This window comes from Camellia sinensis, chromosome 6 (genome assembly GCF_055761805.1).
Source record: "Camellia sinensis isolate YWXY chromosome 6, ASM5576180v1, whole genome shotgun sequence".
In the NCBI taxonomy this organism is placed as follows: Eukaryota; Viridiplantae; Streptophyta; class Magnoliopsida; order Ericales; family Theaceae; genus Camellia; species Camellia sinensis.
Genome location: NC_138966.1, coordinates 115,648,504 through 115,669,230, shown reverse-complemented (window position 1 = coordinate 115,669,230; position 20,727 = coordinate 115,648,504). Strand labels below are relative to the sequence as shown.

The window sequence follows — 20,727 nt, the reverse complement described above, 5'->3', positions numbered from 1 at the left end:
CAATCAAGTTAGATTAGCCTTCGTTGGGTCACCTTAACTTTCGTTTGTGATGTGGGTTGATTTTTAATTTTTTAATTATTTTAATTTAAAGTTAAAAAGTTTTATTTATGATAAATATTTTTATTTTTTTTAATTTTTATGAAAAAAAATATGATATTTTATTTTATTAACTTTTTAATTTATTTTATCTTTTTGTAACTAAAATAACTCCAAACTAATATGTCAAACATAGTCTTAGTTGGACTAAAAAAACATAAAAAATAAAATAGGTTAAATAAATCAATAAGACAAAATGTCACATTCAAACTATAATCATTTTATTTTTTTTCTTACAAAAGCAAAAAAAGTCAAACTAAACAAATTTTTAATTCCAAGCTAAAAAGATCAAAACTCAAAAAAAGTTAACTAAAAAAGTCAATACCAAATGCGACTTGACCTCATTTAACAACATTATATTTTTGTGACTTTTTGACTTTTTACGAAAAGATATACAAAAAAAATAAAAAAAATAATATGATAACCTATAATAATTTTTAACTTTTTGACTAAAACTAAAGTTGCCAAACAAGGCCTTAGTCGAATGTCTACTTAGCCCGCTCTCTATAGTTTCTCGCTTGAGGTCGGTACTGCAAATCAAATTTCACTTCCACCATTTATAAAAAATATAATAAAATAAACGGGTTAAGTTTTTTTTTTAAAGTAATTTTAATAATTTTAATAATTTATTTTATACTATTCTCAATATATATCATTTAGAAAAAAAAAATGATCAATCGAATAATTATAATGATTTTATTTTATTATATTTATCTTAAAAAAATAAATAATTTGTATTTAAAATATATTTATTATTTACTTTTTTTAAAAAAATAAAAAAATAAAAAATATCAGTCTGTTTGGTTTTAATTTTCGGAATTCAATTTTCTTGAATTTGTGTCTTTTATTTTTCATATATTTTTTATTTTTAGTGAATATTTTTAAAATTTTAAGCAATTTTTAATTTTTTTTTAGATGCATCTTATTTAAATGTTTCTAAAAAGTAAAATATTTATAAAAAGTTAATAAATACACAAGAAAATGAAAAATGTATTGAATTCTCATATTTTTTTAATTATATTTTTGATATTTAGTGAATTTTTTAAAAAAAGTTTTCACAAGTATTATAATTTTTTAGTGTATTTATGTTAAGTGTATTTAAAAATTAAAAAAATTAATTAGAATATTAAAAAAAATCATTGAAAATATAAAATATGAAAAACAAATTTTTTTTTAATTTTCTGAAAAGTGAATCTTGAAAATAAGAACTAAACAAGATGATATAATTATTAAATTCACTTAATTTTTTTTAATAAATGATAATATATTTTTTTTGAAAAAATTAGTAAACATCTCCTTTTAACTTTGTGTAATAAAAGAGATTCAAAATATATTTTCTTATTCATGAAGATCTCTCTTGATAAAATTTTACATAAAAATTAAAATTTATCTGTATTAAGACCAAAATGTCTCTAATAAAATCAAAATTTCTTTAAACACAAACTTCTCTAAGTGAAATTTTTCCTATAAATTTTTTAAAAAATTCTCAATTATTATAAAAATATTATACATCTTTTATCTTATAAAATTATTAAAAAATTCTCAATTATTATAAAAATATTATACATCTTTTATCTTATAAAGCCTCCGTTTGGGAAGTGGATTGGCTTTTTGGCTTTTTGGCTTTTTTGGCTATTTTAGCCTGGGCTTAAAAGCTTGGTTTGGGAAGGACTTTTTGGCTTTTTGGCTTTTTTGAATTTTTTTGTGAGAGAAGAATGTAATGATTATGGGTTGGATGTGATGTTTTGTTTGTTATGGCTAAAATAGCCTATTTTGTTTTTTGTGGCTAAAATAGCCAAAAAAACCTGCAAACCCACTTGCCAAACACAACCTTAAAAAAAATTCCCCTTTTATTTTCATCAAACCGGGAGCAAAATGAAAAGTATCCCAATCGGTCGACGAACAAGACTGTTCTCAGTCCAACGCTGTGACCTCCTCAAAACCCAACACTAGGGCTATATATATATATATATATCGATAACTTTTGTAACGTAAAACAGACTCTCCATATCGGAGCAATTTCACCACCATGTCTCACAGGCGACGAGACGAGTACGACGACGATGACGAACTTGAGCCAGAGGAAGATGAAGACGAAGACGAGCCACTTTATGATGAGGGTGATGATGGAGGAGCCGGTAGGGCTAGTAACAAGCGGCGGAGATCACAGTTCATCGACGACGTTGCGGAGGAGGACGACGATGAGGAGGAGGACGACGACGAAGATGACGACGATGAGGACTATTTAGATGGCGGTGGCCGTGGTGGTCGTGCCGGTGGTGGTCGCCGCGCGAAGAGGCGGTCCGGTGCTGAATTCATTGACGACATTGCGGGGGTGGCTAGCGGCGATGAAGAGGAAGACGAAGATGGCGAAGACGGTTAGTGTTTTTTTTTTTTTTTTTTTGATTAATTAATTTTCTCTATATTTATATTTTATTTGTTTGCATCGAGTTGATTGATTCGTGATTTTTTAGTTTTGTGTGTTGATATTGGTGCCACTGCATTGAAATTTTGGACGAGGGTTGTTGAATTAGTTGAGTACTTGATCATGTATGGCTGGGATTAACAATTTTGGGGGAAAAAAAAAATGAACTTTATGTATTTTAGTTCAGACAATGTTGGGTTATCCAGGATAATTGTTCTTGCATTTGATTTTGATGAGTGATCTTTTCTAGTCTCATGAAATTTGTGTAGTGTTTGGTTTGCCAGAATGATGGTGGAATTGAATGATTAATCCATGTTAATGTCCAATCTCAAGTTTGGTTCATTAAAAATGATGAAAAATTCATTTCAAATTGAATCATCATTACACAATACGGTCATTTCATATGGAGGGTAAAGAATGATCGTTTCTTTCCATTCTACCTGCATTCGAGTAAACCAAACATTAGCTTATGTTAATAATAAGCATTATGTGGAAAACAAGTACTCAAAGGTGAGTTTTCTTGGGATTAGGTTGCTGGAATGAAGTTCATGAAAACACTTGTGTTTTATATTCATGCTATTTTGCTAGCTGGAGTCCTTGTGTTTTCTCATGTGTACACCAAATTTATGAAGTCCTGAAATCATTCTTGCTCTACTTTTTATGAACATTAGTTAGGGGATGAGCTTGTAGATTTTCACAAAGTGAAATAAGCAGTTAACAACACCCTTTTTTCTCATGTCAATCTCACCTGGTTCCCATATTTTTCTTTCTGTCATTAGCTTTTTTTTCTTCTCTGTGATAAGGTTACAGTTGAACCAGGAAATGAGATTTGGAAGTACCAATGTATTAATTCAACTTGTTGAAATGCATATGTGGTAGTTTGAATTCAGTGTTTAACACAATGCCTTCATAGACAAATTGCTTGTAATAACATCCACTTCCATGTTGATGCGATTTATGTGTCAATTTTGGCATCCAAAGGGTGATATTTAGCTTGGTAGGTTGGACAAATTATATTTACAAATTTGAAACATGGATGCATGAGGAAGAAGTTTCGGGACAGGTTGTAAAAGTATAGATGTTAGGTTGGATTTTCCTTGTTTGGTGGTTAAAATGTTGGTTATGCAAGGCTCTATGTTCATTTAGTTGCTTGTTCGAAAATTAATTGAATGTGGGTGTCAGCCCCTCCAACAATGATCATGAGTGGTGGAAGGAGCTTTGGAGGCTCTCTCGTTAAATATGCTCTAGTAGCAATTTAGCAGTGATCTCTGGGTTTGGTTATGACTGTTGTAATAATAATCTGCTATGTTGCAAACTTGCAATACTAGATTTGAAAACTTTATCATGTGAAGAAGCAGGAGCAGAGCAATAAAGATGTTCTTGGTCGAAGTTTTAGTTGAAGTTCTAAAGTTGGGTCACACGACTGGTTGTTGTATTAGATTGAGAATGGAAAAGGGGGAAAGAGTCGACCTCTTATCTTGCACTGGGAGTATAAAAGTCTTGCAATTTGTATTGTCACTATAGAATATAATAAAATACTGGGGAAAGACTTATTTAATCTGGTGTATAAATTCTTATCCTTAGACTCCCTCAATAACTTTTTGTGAAACTCAGATTTTGTGAAGCTCATCAGTGCAGTATGTTGTCCTCCATACTTCTCACTTACACCAAATTTGTGGTTTGATTGTACATATGTGCTACTAATCACGTACTCACATTCATATAAAAGCACCTGTTTTGTGCATAGCCAATTGTCATTCTCCAATTTTTTGTGAGCACAATGGCATGGATTATCATAGAGCCTGATGTTGTGTTCTGCAAAATGTAAGTTCAAAAAACTTGGTTTGACATCTTGAAACTTAAGCATGCCTCTGCCAAGTATAGGTTGACTTCTTAAACCCTTCATCCAACCCAAGTTATCAAAAGTTTAACCTTGTGTGCAAGCCCAAAGTTTGGGTGGGTCAGGTTTGGCCCTAACTAGGTAGCAGTGAGTTGGTGACGGTGCTTTATGTGGTCCTCCATTCTTTTCATTCCATACTTTCCATAGACACCAAATTCATGGGTTGATTGCGGACATGTCTATTAACCATTCCTTCACATTCATATATTAAGGAGCACCCATGGATAGGTATTTGTCAATTTCTGATCCTCCAAGTTTTGGCAAACACAATGGCATGGGTTTTCATAGTGTTTGATGGTGTGCTCTGCAAAATGTGAGTTCAAAAAGTTGGTTTGATATCACTTAAGCATTACTTTGCCAACGGTAGGTTGACTTCTTACAACCTTTATCTAGCCAAGTTATCAAAAGGTTAACCCCGTAATCATGGCCAAAGTTTGGGTGGGTAGGGGTCGGCCCTCACTGGGTTGCAACGAAGGAATAAAATAGGTGTGGTTACTGGTTAGTAGATAATCACACCAGCAGTATTAACGTCTGCCAATCTGTTTGACACATTGTGAGAGGTTAGCAGGATGTATCTTTTTGCAGTCTTGGCTTAGTTACTTGTGCAGTGGATCTCCCAAAAGTGAGGGCACATGATTCTTTGCAACTGAGATCCTTTGTTTTCAATGTATCTCGTTTTCACCTTGTAGTTAATACCCTGTCAATTATAGACCAGGCACATCGTTTGGTTTGCTATACGTCATTAAGGACCATACTTATACTGTGTCTGTCCCACACTGTAAAGTCCTTTTTTTTCCCTCCCCCAATTTGGGATGTCTCAAAATGTTAATCTTCTTTGAAAACTCAAAGCATAAATTTTTTCAATTTTCCAAAGCTATATTACAAATAAATTTAAGAGTGGGAATCAAGGGACAATTTGGGAACTATTGCCTTTTGATTTCAATTTGAATGCATTAATTACATGGTCCCTTAAAAAATTGAAACTTCCGAAAGGTACTAACATTGTGGGACATAGTATTTGATTTGAGAATCTAGACCAACCAAAATAGACGTGGTGGATGCGGTGGGGAAAGATATATGAGATGGGTAGGCATTCAGAGTCGTGTGGCTTAGTATTTTATTTGTACAGCCTGTAGGAAAGTCTTCCAATTCCAAGTTTCAACAGTCTGAGAGCTCAACAGCATCCTGCACTTTCAATGACAATTTGGTTTTCTTTCTTCTTCTACTTCTACTTGTTCTGGAGACCATTAACCTAAAGCATTCAATTTCTCTTTAAATTTTGGTATTCTCTATTTCAACCTAATCACAATTTTTATTGATGATGTGTCTGGAGTAATATGGTAAGATGCAGTCTTAAACTCCCTATACGTTATTGTCGATTTAATGGGAGCTTGAGCTTTTCCATCACATGCTTTTTGAGATCTGTGATTCCTCTTAATGACTTCATTAATTTGCTTTTGAATGAAACAAAGTTGAGCTTCTTGCTATTGTGAAATTATTCCATGTGCTCTTGTTGTTTGGTTAATGTCGCTTAAGAGTCATTCATGGTCTTTGATTGATCTGTATGTATCTTTTTTGGGCTGATTTATTTGTGCCCTGCATTATCATTGCTGATCAGTTGAGCACCTGTACACACAGGCTTCATAGTAGACAGTGGAGCTGAGCTACCGGATGAAGATGATGGTAGAAGGATGCATCGTCGTCCATTGCTGCCACGGGAGGATGACCAAGAAGATGTTGAAGCTCTTGAGAGACGTATTCAGGCAAGATATGCCAGATCAAGTCATGAAGAATATGATGAGGAGACTACAGATGTAGAACAGCAAGCTCTTTTGCCCTCTGTCAGGGATCCAAAGTTGTGGATGGTGAAATGTGCGGTATGATTGATGCTTGCACTATTCATTATCACAGGCTACATGATATCTGTGTAGTCTTGTTTCTTAATTCTATGTCTGCTTTCACTCTAGATTGGTCGTGAGAGAGAGGCAGCTGTTTGCCTAATGCAGAAGTCACTTGATAAAAGATCTGGGTTGCAAATCAGGTCAGCCATAGCTCTTGATCATCTCAAAAACTATATATATGTTGAGGCAGACAAAGAAGCCCATGTGAAGGAGGTATGTAGTTGTGGATTTCATATTTTTTTGTTGCTTAACTGAGGAGTACCGCAACAAAGGTTACATGGATTTTGTGGTGATTGGAAATTGATCTTATTACCATTTTTGTTCTGCTCCAGGCTTGCAGCGGTCTGCGCATAATATATACAAATACTAAAGTAACACTTGTTCCGATCAAAGAAATGACTGATGTCCTTTCTGTAGAAAGCAAAGCAATTGATCTTTCCAGGGATACCTGGGTCAGAATGAAGATTGGAATGTACAAAGGGGACCTTGCAAAAGTGTGAAAATTTTCCATTTTCCTTTTTTTCCCCTTCCTTCACAGTACTATTTTGTGGTTCTTTTTTTATTTAACCTTTGAGCTTCTATGTTTATAGGTTGTGGATGTGGATAATGTGCGGCAGAGAGTTACAGTGAAACTTATCCCACGCTTAGACTTACAGGCCCTCGCAAATAAATCGGTATACATATATATAACTTGTTAATTAAATTCTTGCTATGGAAAGGTTGAACAGCATGCCCTTCCACGGGATTTGTGTTTTGATCAATAAATAATGTAATTATTCTTTTTTAGACTGAATAAACAGAAGTATTTCAATTAGACAGATAAAAATGCTTCCTGATCAGTATTTTGGATCACTATGGTTCGGACAGTGAATACAATGGATCTGTTTGTTAGTACCTGTTCTTACAAGGGTAATTATTCTGTTTCAGGAAGGTAGGGAAGTTCCTAAGAAGAAGGCATTTATTCCTCCTCAGCGTTTTTTGAATGTTGACGAAGCTAGGTAGCCTTTCTTTTATCATCTCTAATTGCAACACAGATGGTACTTAATGTTTGTACGCTGCAACTTTGCTGATGTATTGTTTTATGTTCTATCTTCAGAGAAATGCATATACGTGTGGAACGTAGACGAGACCCTATGACTGGTGATTACTTTGAGAAAATAGATGCAATGATGTTCAAGGATGGTTTCTTATATAAAAATGCATCCATGAAATCAATCAGCACACAGAATATACAACCAACTTTTGATGAACTAGAGAAATTTCGGCAACCTGATGAGAATGGGGATGGAGATATGGCTAGTTTGTCAACTTTGTTTGCAAACAGAAAGAAAGGCCATTTTATGAAGGGTGACCAAGTTATTGTTGTCAAGGGAGATCTCAAAAATTTGAAAGGATGGGTTGAAAAAGTTGAGGAAGACAATGTCCATATCAGGCCAAATGCAGAGGGCCTTCCGGTAAAACATGAATGAATTGTTATTTATTTTATTTTTTTAAATGATTATTTCTGATAAGTATCCACGGTTCTCTTGCATCATATTGGCCAATTTGTTTATTTATTATTTACAGAAAACTCTTGCTGTAAATGAAAAAGAGCTTTGCAAGTACTTTGAACCGGGGAATCATGTGAAGGTTGTTTTAGGTGCATCAGAAGGTGCAACTGGTATGGTTATAAAGGTCGAGGGGCATGTAGTAATCATATTGTCTGATACGACCAATGAACATGTAAGCTATTGATCTTTGACCTTTGACCTTTGAGATTTTTTATTTTTTATTTTTCTTTTCATGGACAAGTTATGCCAATGTGTTATCTGGTTTCAGATACGTGTATTTGCTGACAATGTTGCGGAGAGCTCTGAGGTAACTTCTGGTATTACCAGAATCGGGGATTATGAGCTTCATGATCTTGTAATGCTGGAGTAAGCTGTTCTTCCCCAAATCTCTAGTTTTTGCTATTAGTTAAATCTTATATGTGATTTTTATTTTTGGGCAGCAATATGAGTTTTGGGGTAATCATACGTCTACAAAGTGAAGCTCTCCAGGTGAAGTAATCATGTTGACTACCTCAGAGAAGTTTGTATATCACTTGTTTCTCAGGTTCTTAAGGACTTCTGTGTACGTCTTATTTTGCAGGTTCTTAAGGGAGTCCCAGACAGAGCAGAGGTTGCACTTGTCAGATTAAGAGACATTAAATGTAAGCTTGAGAGGAAAACTTATGCCCAAGATCTGTCCAAGAACACAATATCAGTGAAAGATGTCGTTAGGATTCTTGAAGGTCCATGCAAAGTGAGAACCACTTACTTCATTCTAATTTTTGGTTAAATAGATTGTTTGATTACAATGTCACTGCTTCTATCCTATTCAGGGAAAACAAGGTTCTGTTGAACATATTTTCAGAGGAGTTCTATTTATTTACGATCGTCATCACGTTGAGCATGCGGGTTTCCTTTGTGCTAAATCCCAGGCTTGCAAGGTGGTTGGTGGATCACGTGCCAATGGCAATAGAAATGTATGCATTTTATTTTATTTTTGTGTGGACTAAAATACTTTCTTTTTAGGTTTCGCGATTTGTTCGCTAATTCTTGTCTCTGTTATAATTGAGCTTGCTATTCTATCTCTTCTGTAGGCTGATTCACAGGTTTCAAGTTTTGCTCAGCTTAGAACTCCAACTCTTGTTCTTCAATCTCCAGGGAGATTGCCTAGAGGCCCTCCAATGGGCTGTAAGTTGGTGATTTAAATAATATGCTGAGTGCTGTGTTTGATAATTTTATTAATTGTTTTTGGTTTTTTCTTTGCCTCTCCTTGCATTATTTCTCTACTCCTTTGCTTGTTTTTTATGATTTCATTCACAAGAAGGAATTCTGATAGCATTGCCTACTCTTACCTTGTTATAGCTGGAGGAAGGCATAGAGGTGGTAGGGGACATGATTCTTTGGTTGGTAGTACTGTAAAAGTTCGTCAGGGTCCTTTCAAGGGATATCGTGGGCGTGTTGTAGATGTTAAAGGTTTTTCAGTCAGGGTAGAGTTGGAGTCCCAGATGAAAGTTGTTACAGGCAAGTTTCCTTTAGTTTGAGGGATTTTTTTTTTTAAATTTTTTTCCCTGTCTCCTTGATTATTCAGTTTTCTGTGTGGTTTCTAACTCCTGCTGTTTGAAGCAGTTGATCGCCATCATATTTCTGATAACATGACAGTTTCAACTCCATATCGGTATTTACGATTCTGCTTCTGTCTGATTATGATACTGCTTCTGTCCAATTTAAGTAACTTAGATTTAGACTAACTATTTTTTTCTCATTTTTTAAAATTTTATTTTAAGCAGTGAAATACCTCGATATGGTTTGGGAAGTCAGACTCCCATGCATCCATCACGAACTCCATTACATCCATATATGACTCCTATGAGAGATCCCGGAGGTCTACTTTAGATCTATTTTATCGTGGAATTATGTTTCTTAGGACTTGTTTAACTTATTATTTGATTTGTTTCTCTCTTCAACTTTGCAACAGCAACACCTATTCATGATGGCATGAGGACACCTATGCGCGACAAAGCATGGAATCCATATACACCAATGAGTCCACCAAGGTTATTGCTGAATTTTATGTGTTTTCATGTGCAGTATTTTTTTACTGAAAATACTAGTTGGTGAAGAAGGTTTGAACTCTGAATTATGTATAGGTGACGCACAACAATATGGTATAATTAAATCTATATAGTCCTCCCATACATTTAAGGTGTCATGTTTCTTGCTTTACTGGCTTCATGTGTAAGTGCTTAAATATTTACACATTCATCCTGTGTACATACAGTTGGTAGATCTTTGATTGTTGAAGAGAGAATTGTGGATGTAGACTTTCTTGTGTTGCTTTGTATTTGGGGAACATATATATAGGTTGTTTTCATTTCTAGTTGTGTGGTTTCTTGAATGCATACTTGCTTCACTTGTTCTTGAGGAGAGGTGTTTTTCTATAGTGTCCTTCTCTCTTTTTCTTTATTTTTTTATTATTATTTTTTTTCTTTCCCTTTCCTTTTCTTTCATACTGATGAGCACTCCTTGGAATGAATTAGGGATAATTGGGAAGATGCAAACCCTGCTTCCTGGGGGGCAAGTCCGCAGTATCAGGTCAGCAATCTTGCCCAATTAGATGCCAGTATTCAAATAAATGGGAATATATATATTTTTCCGTATGAGTGTTCAATTTATTGTTATCATTTTTCAGCCTGGAACTCCTCGTTCAAGGATATATGAAGCACCTACTCCTGGTTCTGGTTGGGCTAACACTCCGAGCGAGGCTGGAACACCTAGAGATAGCAGTCATTCCTATGGTAATCAAATGAACAGTTCCCTTTAAAAAGCCTTACTGTAATTGTTACTTATTCATTCCTGTGTTTGTGCAGCAAATGCTCCAAGCCCTTACTTGCCGTCTACTCCTGGTGAACAGCCAATGACACCAAGTTCAGCTTCATATCTTCCGGGCACTCCTGGAGGACAACCAATGACACCAGGAAGTGGTGGTTTGGATATTATGTCTCCTGTAGTAGGTCTGTTTTCCCTTCTAGACATGAGAGTTGATGTCGTAGATGTTTTACTTTTAGTTATTTATAGTACTTGTTAATTAATTAAAGAAATGGTTGCTAAAGAAATGGTATACTTTTTTCTTTCTTTCTATTTTTCAATGTCTCATGGAATTATGATCTTTCCATGCTGTTTGATGTGTTGGAAAGCACAAACCATTAACATTACAATCACTGTATCAGTGATCTATAGTAGATCTTAGTGTCAGCGATATTGGTTGATATGCTTTGCAGTGGCATTGTAAAATTATGGTCAAGGTAAATAAACTTGATAGTAAAGAGCCACCTAATAATGAGTAAAAGGATTTGTAAGTCTTCCTGTTCTTCGAATTTAAGAACTGACCTCGTATCAAGTGAGGGAGTGGATTTTCCTTGGGAAAAGTACATAATAGTAGATACATATATCCTATCAAACATCTTGGAAATAAATTGGAGAATGGCATTGCAAAAAAAAAAAAAAAAAAAAAAATGCACTGGATGATTTTGTTTTCGTGAGAAATCCAAATGATTATTAAATGTTTATTAGTAAGTAGGTTTTCTAATTCTGGCACCTTGGTGTTGGTTTTTGTGTAAGATTCTTTGTATGTAGTTCTCACTTGAGTTGGTCATTGAGTGTGCTCAGTTTCAAATTCAGCAACTATGGAGGATAACATTTTTCATTTGACAGGTGGGGACAATGAAGGTCTTTGGGTACTGCCAGACATATTGGTCAATTTACGCAGGTTTGGGGAAGACATTGCCACTGGAGTTGTTCGAGAGGTTCTCCCGGTATGTTTGTCCAGAAATGGCATTCTTTGATTTTTCTTTCTTACCATAACTTAAAAATAAATATATGGTTTGGGGGCCTCACTCAGTCGAATTTTTGGGAATTGGAAATATACGGTAGCCTTGGTTTGGTTATTCAACATAATAAAAGTGCCACACATTTAAGATTGAATATTCTCAGAGGGAAACTAGATTCTTGGAAAAAGAGGAGCTTATGTTGGTACATTTTACATATTGTAATGATTTCAGTATATCAGAAATTGCACATTTGATTGAATTTATATCATACGGAGGACTTTGTCAAGTGTTTTTTCATCATTTCGTTTTTGGTACATAATTACTGAAAATGAAAATAATGAAAAAATGTTTGAAAAGGTTTGGAATGAACTCTACTTCCTGAAAATGCAGACGCTTCTTTTAGTTTCTGAAATTATTTGTCCTTCAGAACACTGACAAATACATATGGTTTTTGTTTATATTTTTCCATTTTTTTTGGGTGATGGAATGCAGTTTCTGTAAATTGATACCAAATATATATTTGAATTATTCTCATAGGTAGGTAGCTTGCTGACAATGGCTTTTTATGTTTCAGGATGGTTCGTGTAGGATAGCCCTTGGATCAAGTGGCAATGGTGAAATTGTAACCGCCCTGCCTAGCGAAATTGATGTAGTGGTACCAAGGAAGTCGGACAAAGTTAAGATCATGGGTGGCGCACAGCGAGGGTCTACTGGAAAGCTGATCGGTGTTGATGGGAGTGATGGTATTGTTAAAGTAGATGACACTCTTGATGTTAAGATATTAGACATGAACATTTTGGCCAAACTGGCGCAGCACAACTAGGTGTACATAAAAGTTAGGGCACATATTTTCAGTTGCAAATTACAGTTCCTTAGTTTCCTTGATTACAAGTTTTTGAATGATTATACTCTGTACTCTCTCTCTCTCTCTCTAAACAATGCGAACAAAGGCTTCTTGGGTTGAGTTGAGACCATCATAATGTTGAGCATGTCAGTAAAGAGTGTAAAGACAATAAAAAATAGACACAATGAGCTCGTAACTCTGTAATATGTTAAGGCCTGACCATAATACAAAGAACTTTTATTAACATTTCAGGACAAAAACTTTTATTAACAGATATATTAACAAAATACTCCCAAGACAAAAACTTTTATTAACATTTCACAAAAGGTCAATGCACAGTCCACTGCATCGGATACTGTGGATTTGTGTCCTTCTATTCCTCTATTCGGATGATGCATCGAATGCTTTCCTGTTTTAGCATGTACTCGAAGGCCTTGTAGATCTCTGAGAATGGGACTTGATGAGTGATGAACTTCTCCAGTTCAAGTTCCTACAAAGTCGGGAGTTTAGGCGACTGAGAGTTTCACATTTTGAACTTTTCATATGTGCTATGAACATCGAAGTGGGATTCAGAAACTCACCTTGTTCATGTATTTTTCGACAACAGAGGGAATGTCAGACTGGGGTTTGTAGTTTCCGAAGAAGGTGCCCTTTAGTGTCCTCCCATTTAGGAAATTCACAGGGTGTGTTTTGAACACTGCATCTTTGTGGGGGACTCCCACAAGAACCGCAACACCCTAGCCCTGTTAGCAGATTGTAATCTATCAACATTCGAAACGATTGTCACATAATGTCTTTTTTTAATATCATGAAAATCCCAAAATTATCTAATGACTCGTAGAATTAGCTTCATTTGGTTGACAATGAGAAAGATGAATAGAGGGATAATGAAAGTGATGGGAAGTATGGGAAACATACATCATGGACGCATTCAAATGCTGAGATCATGGCCTCAGTGTTTCCAGTACATTCAACACTTCTGTCCACTCCTCCATTGGTCATCTGGCAATCACCTGAAGAGCAAGTCAAGAAGAAACTTGATCAAATACTTGAAAGGGAAGGTTTTACAAGTGCAAGTAAGTGTAGAACTGTACCTCTTGAACTGGTTTTTTGTAGTCTTTGGGGCTCACAAACTCTGTCACGCCAAACGTCTTTGCTGTTTATGAGAGAGAGAGAGAGAGAGAGAGAGAGAGAGAGATTAATATTAAAAATTGAGGTCCGTTGTGTGTTTTAACCAGAATGTGAATCACAATGTAGCCTGTGTTGCAAAAATAACTTTCACCAAGAATTTAGATGCAGTTCACCCATCAAAATCAGCAAATGCTTTCCTGTTTGGTTGTGTTCTCATCCTTTTGATATTGTTCACATTTTTGTGCGAAAACAGTTTTCTAAAATTTGAAAACAACTTTATGGCATTTCCCAGAGAGTAGGTTGTTTTCAGAAACAAAACAATGAGAAGTTTGAAAACACTCATCATTATTTTCATATTTCAAAATTTTGAAAACAACTTTATGCAGCACAAGCACTGTAGTCTGTTTTATCGAAGTAAATTGTATCAAACATTGCAAATGTGATCACCTACCTTCATCAAATCTGTTGGAATTCAAATCCACACTAATAATCCTCGAAGCACCTGACACTCTGGCCCCTTCTGCAGCCTAATCACACAAAATTACCATCAAATATAATATTGATATGATATATTTGGCTAACAGACATATTCAATAATAATATTTATAAGCCAATCAGAGAAAAACACTCACAGCTAGGCCTACAACTCCCAATCCAAAGACAGCCACAGTTGAGCCCTTTGTTGGTTTCGCAACATTCACAGTGGCACCGAATCCTACCAACAAAAAAAAAAAAAAAAACAAAAACAAAAAAAATTTGTTCATCAGCAAAACAATATGAATTGAAAGCCCGAATGATTTACTCTGCAATAAGTTGTTGGAATCAGTAGGTCTTCAAATCATGCATTTGAAAAAATCAAAACCCTTCTTGTTGGATGATCATGGGTATTTTTTTTTTAAAATAGAAAAAGGAGTAATATCACCGTTTTGGTTCAGTAAGATACCAAAGTGAATGACTAGACTGTTCCATTCTAGAAACAAGTGCAGGAAATCTTTTGATAACACGGATTCGTATTGGTTGAATAAACCGTTCCATAGAAGTTCATTAATATTTTCGTTTTATGAAACTAATTGATGGTATTAGCCAAAACTCAAAAGGGATTGATACTAAACTTGGATTATCATTGCTTTTTTGTACCTGTGGAGATACCACAACTAAGAACACAAACTTTTGTTGGACAATCTTCACTGTATTTAAAAAGATTTAATTCTGTTGTGTACAAAACAACAACCAGAATATAAAGAAATAAAGAAAAGGAGAGAATATGTTTGATTACAAAAATCAAACTCGAAATAAAAATAAATAAATAAAAACAAAACAGATTTTATTTTGTTACAAAAACAAAATTAAAATCTGAATAAATAAACAAATAAAAACAACACTGAAAGTAATTAAATAACTTACTTGATTTAATTTCTTCGAATTATTTTTCTGATCAAGTCCAGTGTTTAACACTGTCTCCTTAAGACAGATTCGTCCTCTCCACGGTGCTTTCAGAATTCGGACGTCTATCTCCCAGGATGAAATGATCTTCCACAAACAATAGCAGCACTACTAATTGTTTGCCTTACGAACACACTAAGTGTTTACACTCTTTCTTTTGAAAATAAAATGCAGCAAGATGAAGAATAGAAAACAGAAGTGAAATACGAAATTTCTGAATGCAAACATCAAATGAGGGTGGTCCTATTTATAGATGTGAAGGTGGCTCTAGAATTTGAAATAAACAGGTATGTAACTCTTGGTTTTGAATTGAACAGGTTTGAATTAATTCAAACAGATAGTAAAACGGGAAGGGCCCTGTTTGGGTGTGCATTAATTCAAAACAGTTTATTTCTGTTTGAAACCGGGAAGGGCCCTGTTTGGGTGTGCACTAATTCCAAAACAGTTTAAATAATCCAAACCAATTTAATTTGAATTATGGATTTTATTTTAATAAAAAAAAATAAAATTAAATTCAAATATTTTTGGCCCAAAAAGATTAGAAGCCCACACCACACACCCGCGCCCAAGCCCAGGCCGACCGGACGGACGGCGGCGCGCGCGTGGTGATTTTTGGGTCCAATGGGTCTAGCCCATTTTGCCCATAACCTCTCCCTCTAAAACACTTGGGTACCCCTTGGGGCACACCCCAAGTATCTCACCCTAAGCCTTATAAACCCTTTCAAAACCTCCCACCAAATCAATGTGGGACAAGCCAATTTACAACCTTAAGGAATTTCCACCAAAACTCCATTTCCATGGAGCACACTTTGGCTTCAATTTCCCATTCACTCGGTAATGGTTTTGAGCAACCAAATATACCACGTGAATCACAACGCGGCATAGAACGCGTTACCACTTTGACCCAAGTAAAATTGACACTCGGGGCCCACCTAAAAATTAGACCAAACTTGAGGAAAAAATAACCATTTCCAACAACTTTGTCGAGAGGAGCGTGGGGGTTAATCTTGGCGAGACAACCAACATGGACAACCGTGTACTCGCTGAAGGTGGACGTTCCAACAAAATGGAAAATTGGCTTGCCATTGATTGAGAATCTTGATTTTTGATCATGGATCATCACTCCCCTGTTTGTGTTGATCCTAAGGAGATCACACATGTTGCTCTCTTCAGATTTACCGTGAGCACATTCTTTGCATTCCCCTGTAAAGACTGGAAGGACATGATCGCCCGGTGCAAGATCAGTAACTCCCTCTCCTACACTCTCCACAATCCTACAAATCCATCAAAATCAACAAAATTCATATTTTCAACCCACAAACAGAGAACCCATTTCATTATAGGCTTCAAAAATTAACAAGAACAAACAATTTGATTGAAATTAAGATTTTCTTGGAAAGAAATCAACTTACCCTCCTGCCTCATGGCCGAGGATTCGAGGAAAGACGGGGTTTTGGCCCTGCAAGATTGAAAAGAAAGAACCAATTTGGGTGTCACCATGGTGGCTTGAATTAATTGAAATTAATGAGGATATAGAGGATACCTTGGCTTCCCAGAAGTAAACATCAGTGTGGCAGAGAGAGGTATAGAGGATCTTCACACGAACCTCCATCTTCTGCGGTGGCGCCACCTCCACTTCTTCTATCACCAGTGGCTTCCCTGCTTCCCATGCCACAGCAGCTGCCACCAAAAATTGAAGAAATACTTTGTTAATCAATCATTTTCAGAAGTAGAAAGAGTATGTTTTTTTTGTCTGTGCTTTTGTTTTTCGTAGAACTTCACGAACTGTTTCTGAAAACTATTTTCGAAAAAATATTGATTCCCAAATCAGTAGAAAGCTCCTAAATGGGATGATGATATTATACAAACCTTGCAGCGAATGACTTGACCAGCTGTGTTTGACATCTTTCCTTCTTCACTGAAAATATAAACTGAGACTTCAAAGCTTTTGTTATGTTTAGAACTCTTCTCTATGCACTTGCTTGTGTGAGATGATGGAAAGGCTCTACTCTGAATGGGTTATTTATACTATGAGTGGAACATAGAAAATGAATAATAGCTCTGTACCAAATAATATAAATTAACAATAGTTGCGCTTTATAAGATTATTTTAGTGGTAATCACGTGTGATTAAATAGTTGTCTTTGTGCTTATTCTCCTGTACTTTAATAAAATATTAATCAATCATCAATTGGTAAAGTGGATACAATAGGCCATGCCAAAATCATTTCTGAATTTTTTGTAGCCGGTATTTTGGAGAATGGGGTTACTGGTATTTTTGTGCCTCAATTGGCGGTTTATTACGGATTTATTTTTATGGTCTGAACCGTTTGTTTTATAAGGTTCGTTAAGTAATTTATTTTTATAAAAAATCATATTAATTAGATATTAATAATTATATGATCAAATTGTATATTTTTTATGCTATTCTGAAAAGAAAAATTTATTATTTATTTTTTTTATGATAAATGTAATTCGATCATATAGTTATTGATATCCGATTAATATAACCTTACAAAATGAACGGTTCGGATCATAAAAATAAACTAATAATAAACCTCCAATTGAGGCACAACCATTCCTGGTATTTTGGGATTGAGCTTTTATATTATAATATTCTACAAAACTATTTCCGGATTTTGATAGCTGGTATTTTGGGAGTTAGCAATGTTAGGTATCATGAAAGATTTGTGATTCTTGAATTACATTTAGAATAAAACACTACACACTAATCAAGGTAATCCAAAGATCATAAATTTTTCATAATCACTTTCATGAAAAAAATTTCATGATCCCTAACTTTTCCCTTTGGGAGTGCGCTTTTACTTTATAATGTCATACAAAATCATTCCTAGAATTTTGAGGAGTGATAAATCTGTCTTAAAATATTAATCTCTTATTTTACTTTTTATTATCTCAAAATATTAGTCTCTTCTAAAAAATCAATAATTAAAAAAATATAAATTCCCTATTTTACATTTCTTTTAAATTTATTAACCATACAAAAAGTACAATTATAATAATTGATATTCTCAAAAAAAACATACTATTAAAGAGTAATTTTGGAAAACTAAATATTTTTAAATGTAATAATTGTATTACTAAAAAAATTAAATTTTCTAGAAGAGACTATTATTTTAAGGACGAAAAGAGTTTTTTAAATTGTAGAAATAGAATCCAGAGTAAGCAAATCCTATGAATCCCAACAGCACCCCTCTAATCTAATAAACTAGAGAAAACTTACAAGATTTGGAGCCACCAAATTAACATCTTTGTTTCAAAACACTAATGATATAGAAAGAAATCAAAAAATAAAAAATAAAAAATTGTAAAATAATAATAAATGTTTGGTGATATAATATTTTATACGGATTTTTTTTTATTTGACATTTTTTTGAATAGCTAATATTAGTAGTTTTAAAACTATGACTTCTAATTGAAAGATGAGTGTTTTTTGTTTAAAAAATATTAGAGATTCTAAAAGTTCTATCAAAATTTCTACTAAATGTTTGACATTGTTATGAGACCCACATAAAACCCACATGGGTGTGGCACATGGTATGAGTCCCACACTTATGTAAGACATTTAATAAAAATTTTGATAGAAATTTTAGAGTTTCTAACATTACTCTTTTTTATTTTTCATCCGAGAGCAGATGATATTTGAAATAGATTCAAATATTCAAGGCAAGTGGTATCTTATTGACTGAAAAAAATTAAACAAAAAATATTAAATTTTACTATTTTAATTAAAAAATATTAAGTGGAGACATCATATAAATTTATCTCAATATCACTAAATAATTTTTTGAAGGTCAATGAATTCTAATAAGCCTTATCTCGTAAATAATGGTGACCTTTGAGTGGTTTGAAATAGAAAGCCTAATTCAGTTGGGCCCCACGTAATCACAAAACCAGGTATTCTACTATCCCGGTGATGCTGTTACAAAAAAAACTGTAGTATCCCGGTAATGTTAGGTGGTTTCATCACCATATTTTATAATGGTTTTCTTGTTGTAATCCTATTTTTGTGTTTTTGTTTCATTAAGGTAATCAACACTCGATTTCTATGAAAACAAAGTCCATGTTACCGGTCAATTAAAATGAGAAAAATATATATTAAAATATAGAGATACAAACTTGTCATACAATGCCTTCCCTTAATTATAAAATTTGGATTCATGTGAAAGTAAAGAAAAAAAAAGTGAGTTAAATATGAGTTAATTATTATTATTATTATTATTATTATTTTCCCCCCAAACATCAAACATCCAAACACCACAGAAAAATTGACAAAAGCAGACAAGTTCATGCTTTTCTACAAAAATATTCTTTATTAGTTAATTAATTTTGTTCAAAATTTTTATTAGCAATATTGCATTTGCTTATGTCTGATAATCATTGATTATCCAAGTATTCTTTCTTTTTTGATAATCAAATAAATTTAACCTCTTATGTTTTTAGTAAAAATTTTAATAAGAGTGTTAATATTCATAGAATAATAAAATTTTTATATGTATAGTTCTAGATAAAATAATTGTATTAAGAATTCTGTTTATCTAACCTTCTCAATTATATACTAATTTAGAGGATTGGATATGATCGAATTGTCATAAATATGATTAGTAAAAAAATTATTTAGTATTCTTGGGGTGAAGGCATATGGTGTCCACCAATTTTTTTTTTTTTTTTGTCTTTTTTTTATAAGACTTGCAACTGGGCACACGCAACATGTATGTTAATTAAAAAAAACTAATGGCTTTTTATTTATTAAAAAGATGACTACTGACTACATAGGTTATTTATTCTCAACATCACAAACCCATTTAAAAAATAGATAGAGAACACTTACAACTTTGATGTAAACCAAGTAAAATAATAATTCTCGAATAATCAGTACTTTTTTAAAAACTACAAACCCAAGATTCTTACAACACTTAAGTCATGTTTGTTTGGGTGGACATGAGTTTGGGATTAGACTAATAGTCCAATAAAATTATTAATCCGATGTTTGGTTAAACAATTGAAGTACGGACTAATTATTTTAAACTTGACTATTAGTTAAGATAGGATACATAATCCAACGAATTCGTAGTCCTAGGACTATTAGTCATGGGAATGCTAATCCAGTCCGCCCAAACAAACATGGCCTTATAGTCAAGAGATTTGATACACACACACACAAAAAAAAAAACACAGTTACAGTGAAATAAATTTTATATATATTAAGTAAAGTAATAGTTAACTTTTTTCCCAAGGAATTTGATAACATAATAAACTTTTTATCTTCTTTTATTTTTTAATGAAAAAAATATATAAAGTATAATTAATATTAGTACACACAAAATACAAAAATACAGATCCAAAACTCTTAGAACACAATCAATTAGATTTAAATAAAAATTAAAATAACAAAACCCCAAAAAAAAAAAAAAACCAAAAAAAACTATATATATATTTTTTTAAATTACGAGCAATGAATTTTTTTATTATTTAAATAGACACAAAAAAAGTTAAGTAAACAAACAACCCCCCCCCCCCCCGCAAAAAAAAAAACACAGAATTTATACACAAAAAACAAACAAATGCATAAAAAAGTGAAACATGAACAAAAAATCTGAACATAAATTA

At 33.6% G+C, this 20,727-nt stretch overlaps 2 protein-coding genes across 2 annotated transcripts; one reads left to right on the top strand and one right to left on the bottom strand.

Moving 5' to 3' along the window:
- Positions 1-1,947: 1,947 nt before the first annotated feature.
- On the top strand, positions 1,948-12,589 carry LOC114310341 (putative transcription elongation factor SPT5 homolog 1). Its single transcript, XM_028256302.2, has 22 exons — positions 1,948-2,474; positions 6,060-6,298; positions 6,389-6,535; positions 6,655-6,816; positions 6,913-6,996; positions 7,250-7,320; positions 7,419-7,776; positions 7,889-8,044; positions 8,141-8,238; positions 8,313-8,361; positions 8,453-8,605; positions 8,685-8,828; positions 8,946-9,039; positions 9,214-9,372; positions 9,478-9,526; positions 9,639-9,733; positions 9,827-9,905; positions 10,389-10,443; positions 10,541-10,646; positions 10,719-10,862; positions 11,563-11,663; positions 12,253-12,589. Exons 1-22 carry the CDS (start codon positions 2,126-2,128, stop codon positions 12,499-12,501), a joined length of 3,141 nt encoding a protein of 1,046 aa, XP_028112103.2. The 5' UTR covers positions 1,948-2,125; the 3' UTR covers positions 12,502-12,589.
- Positions 12,590-12,744: 155 nt separating this feature from the next.
- On the bottom strand, positions 12,745-18,366 carry LOC114310343 (alcohol dehydrogenase 3-like). Its single transcript, XM_082876363.1, has 12 exons — positions 18,341-18,366; positions 16,966-16,988; positions 16,640-16,776; positions 16,509-16,555; positions 16,063-16,370; positions 14,791-14,820; positions 14,286-14,368; positions 14,105-14,180; positions 13,617-13,678; positions 13,441-13,535; positions 13,104-13,265; positions 12,745-13,012 (listed from the first exon to the last, which is right to left on the bottom strand). Exons 1-10 carry the CDS (start codon positions 18,364-18,366, stop codon positions 13,521-13,523), a joined length of 807 nt encoding a protein of 268 aa, XP_082732489.1. The 3' UTR covers positions 12,745-13,012; positions 13,104-13,265; positions 13,441-13,520.
- Between the last annotated feature and the right edge of the window lie 2,361 nt (positions 18,367-20,727).

Coding starts and splice junctions, on each gene's coding strand:
- LOC114310341 (XM_028256302.2), top strand. CDS start 2,126: ATGTCTCACAGGCGACGAGACGAGTACGACGACGATGACGAACTTGAG. Junction 7,777..7,888: donor CAAATGCAGAGGGCCTTCCG/GTAAAACATGAA, acceptor TATTATTTACAG/AAAACTCTTGCTGTAAATGA. Junction 11,664..12,252: donor TTGTTCGAGAGGTTCTCCCG/GTATGTTTGTCC, acceptor TTTATGTTTCAG/GATGGTTCGTGTAGGATAGC.
- LOC114310343 (XM_082876363.1), bottom strand. CDS start 18,366: ATGTTAATTTGGTGGCTCCAAATCTT. Junction 14,181..14,285: donor TGGGAGTTGTAGGCCTAGCT/GTGAGTGTTTTT, acceptor TTGTGTGATTAG/GCTGCAGAAGGGGCCAGAGT. Junction 13,679..14,104: donor TTCCAACAGATTTGATGAAG/GTAGGTGATCAC, acceptor TCTCATAAACAG/CAAAGACGTTTGGCGTGACA.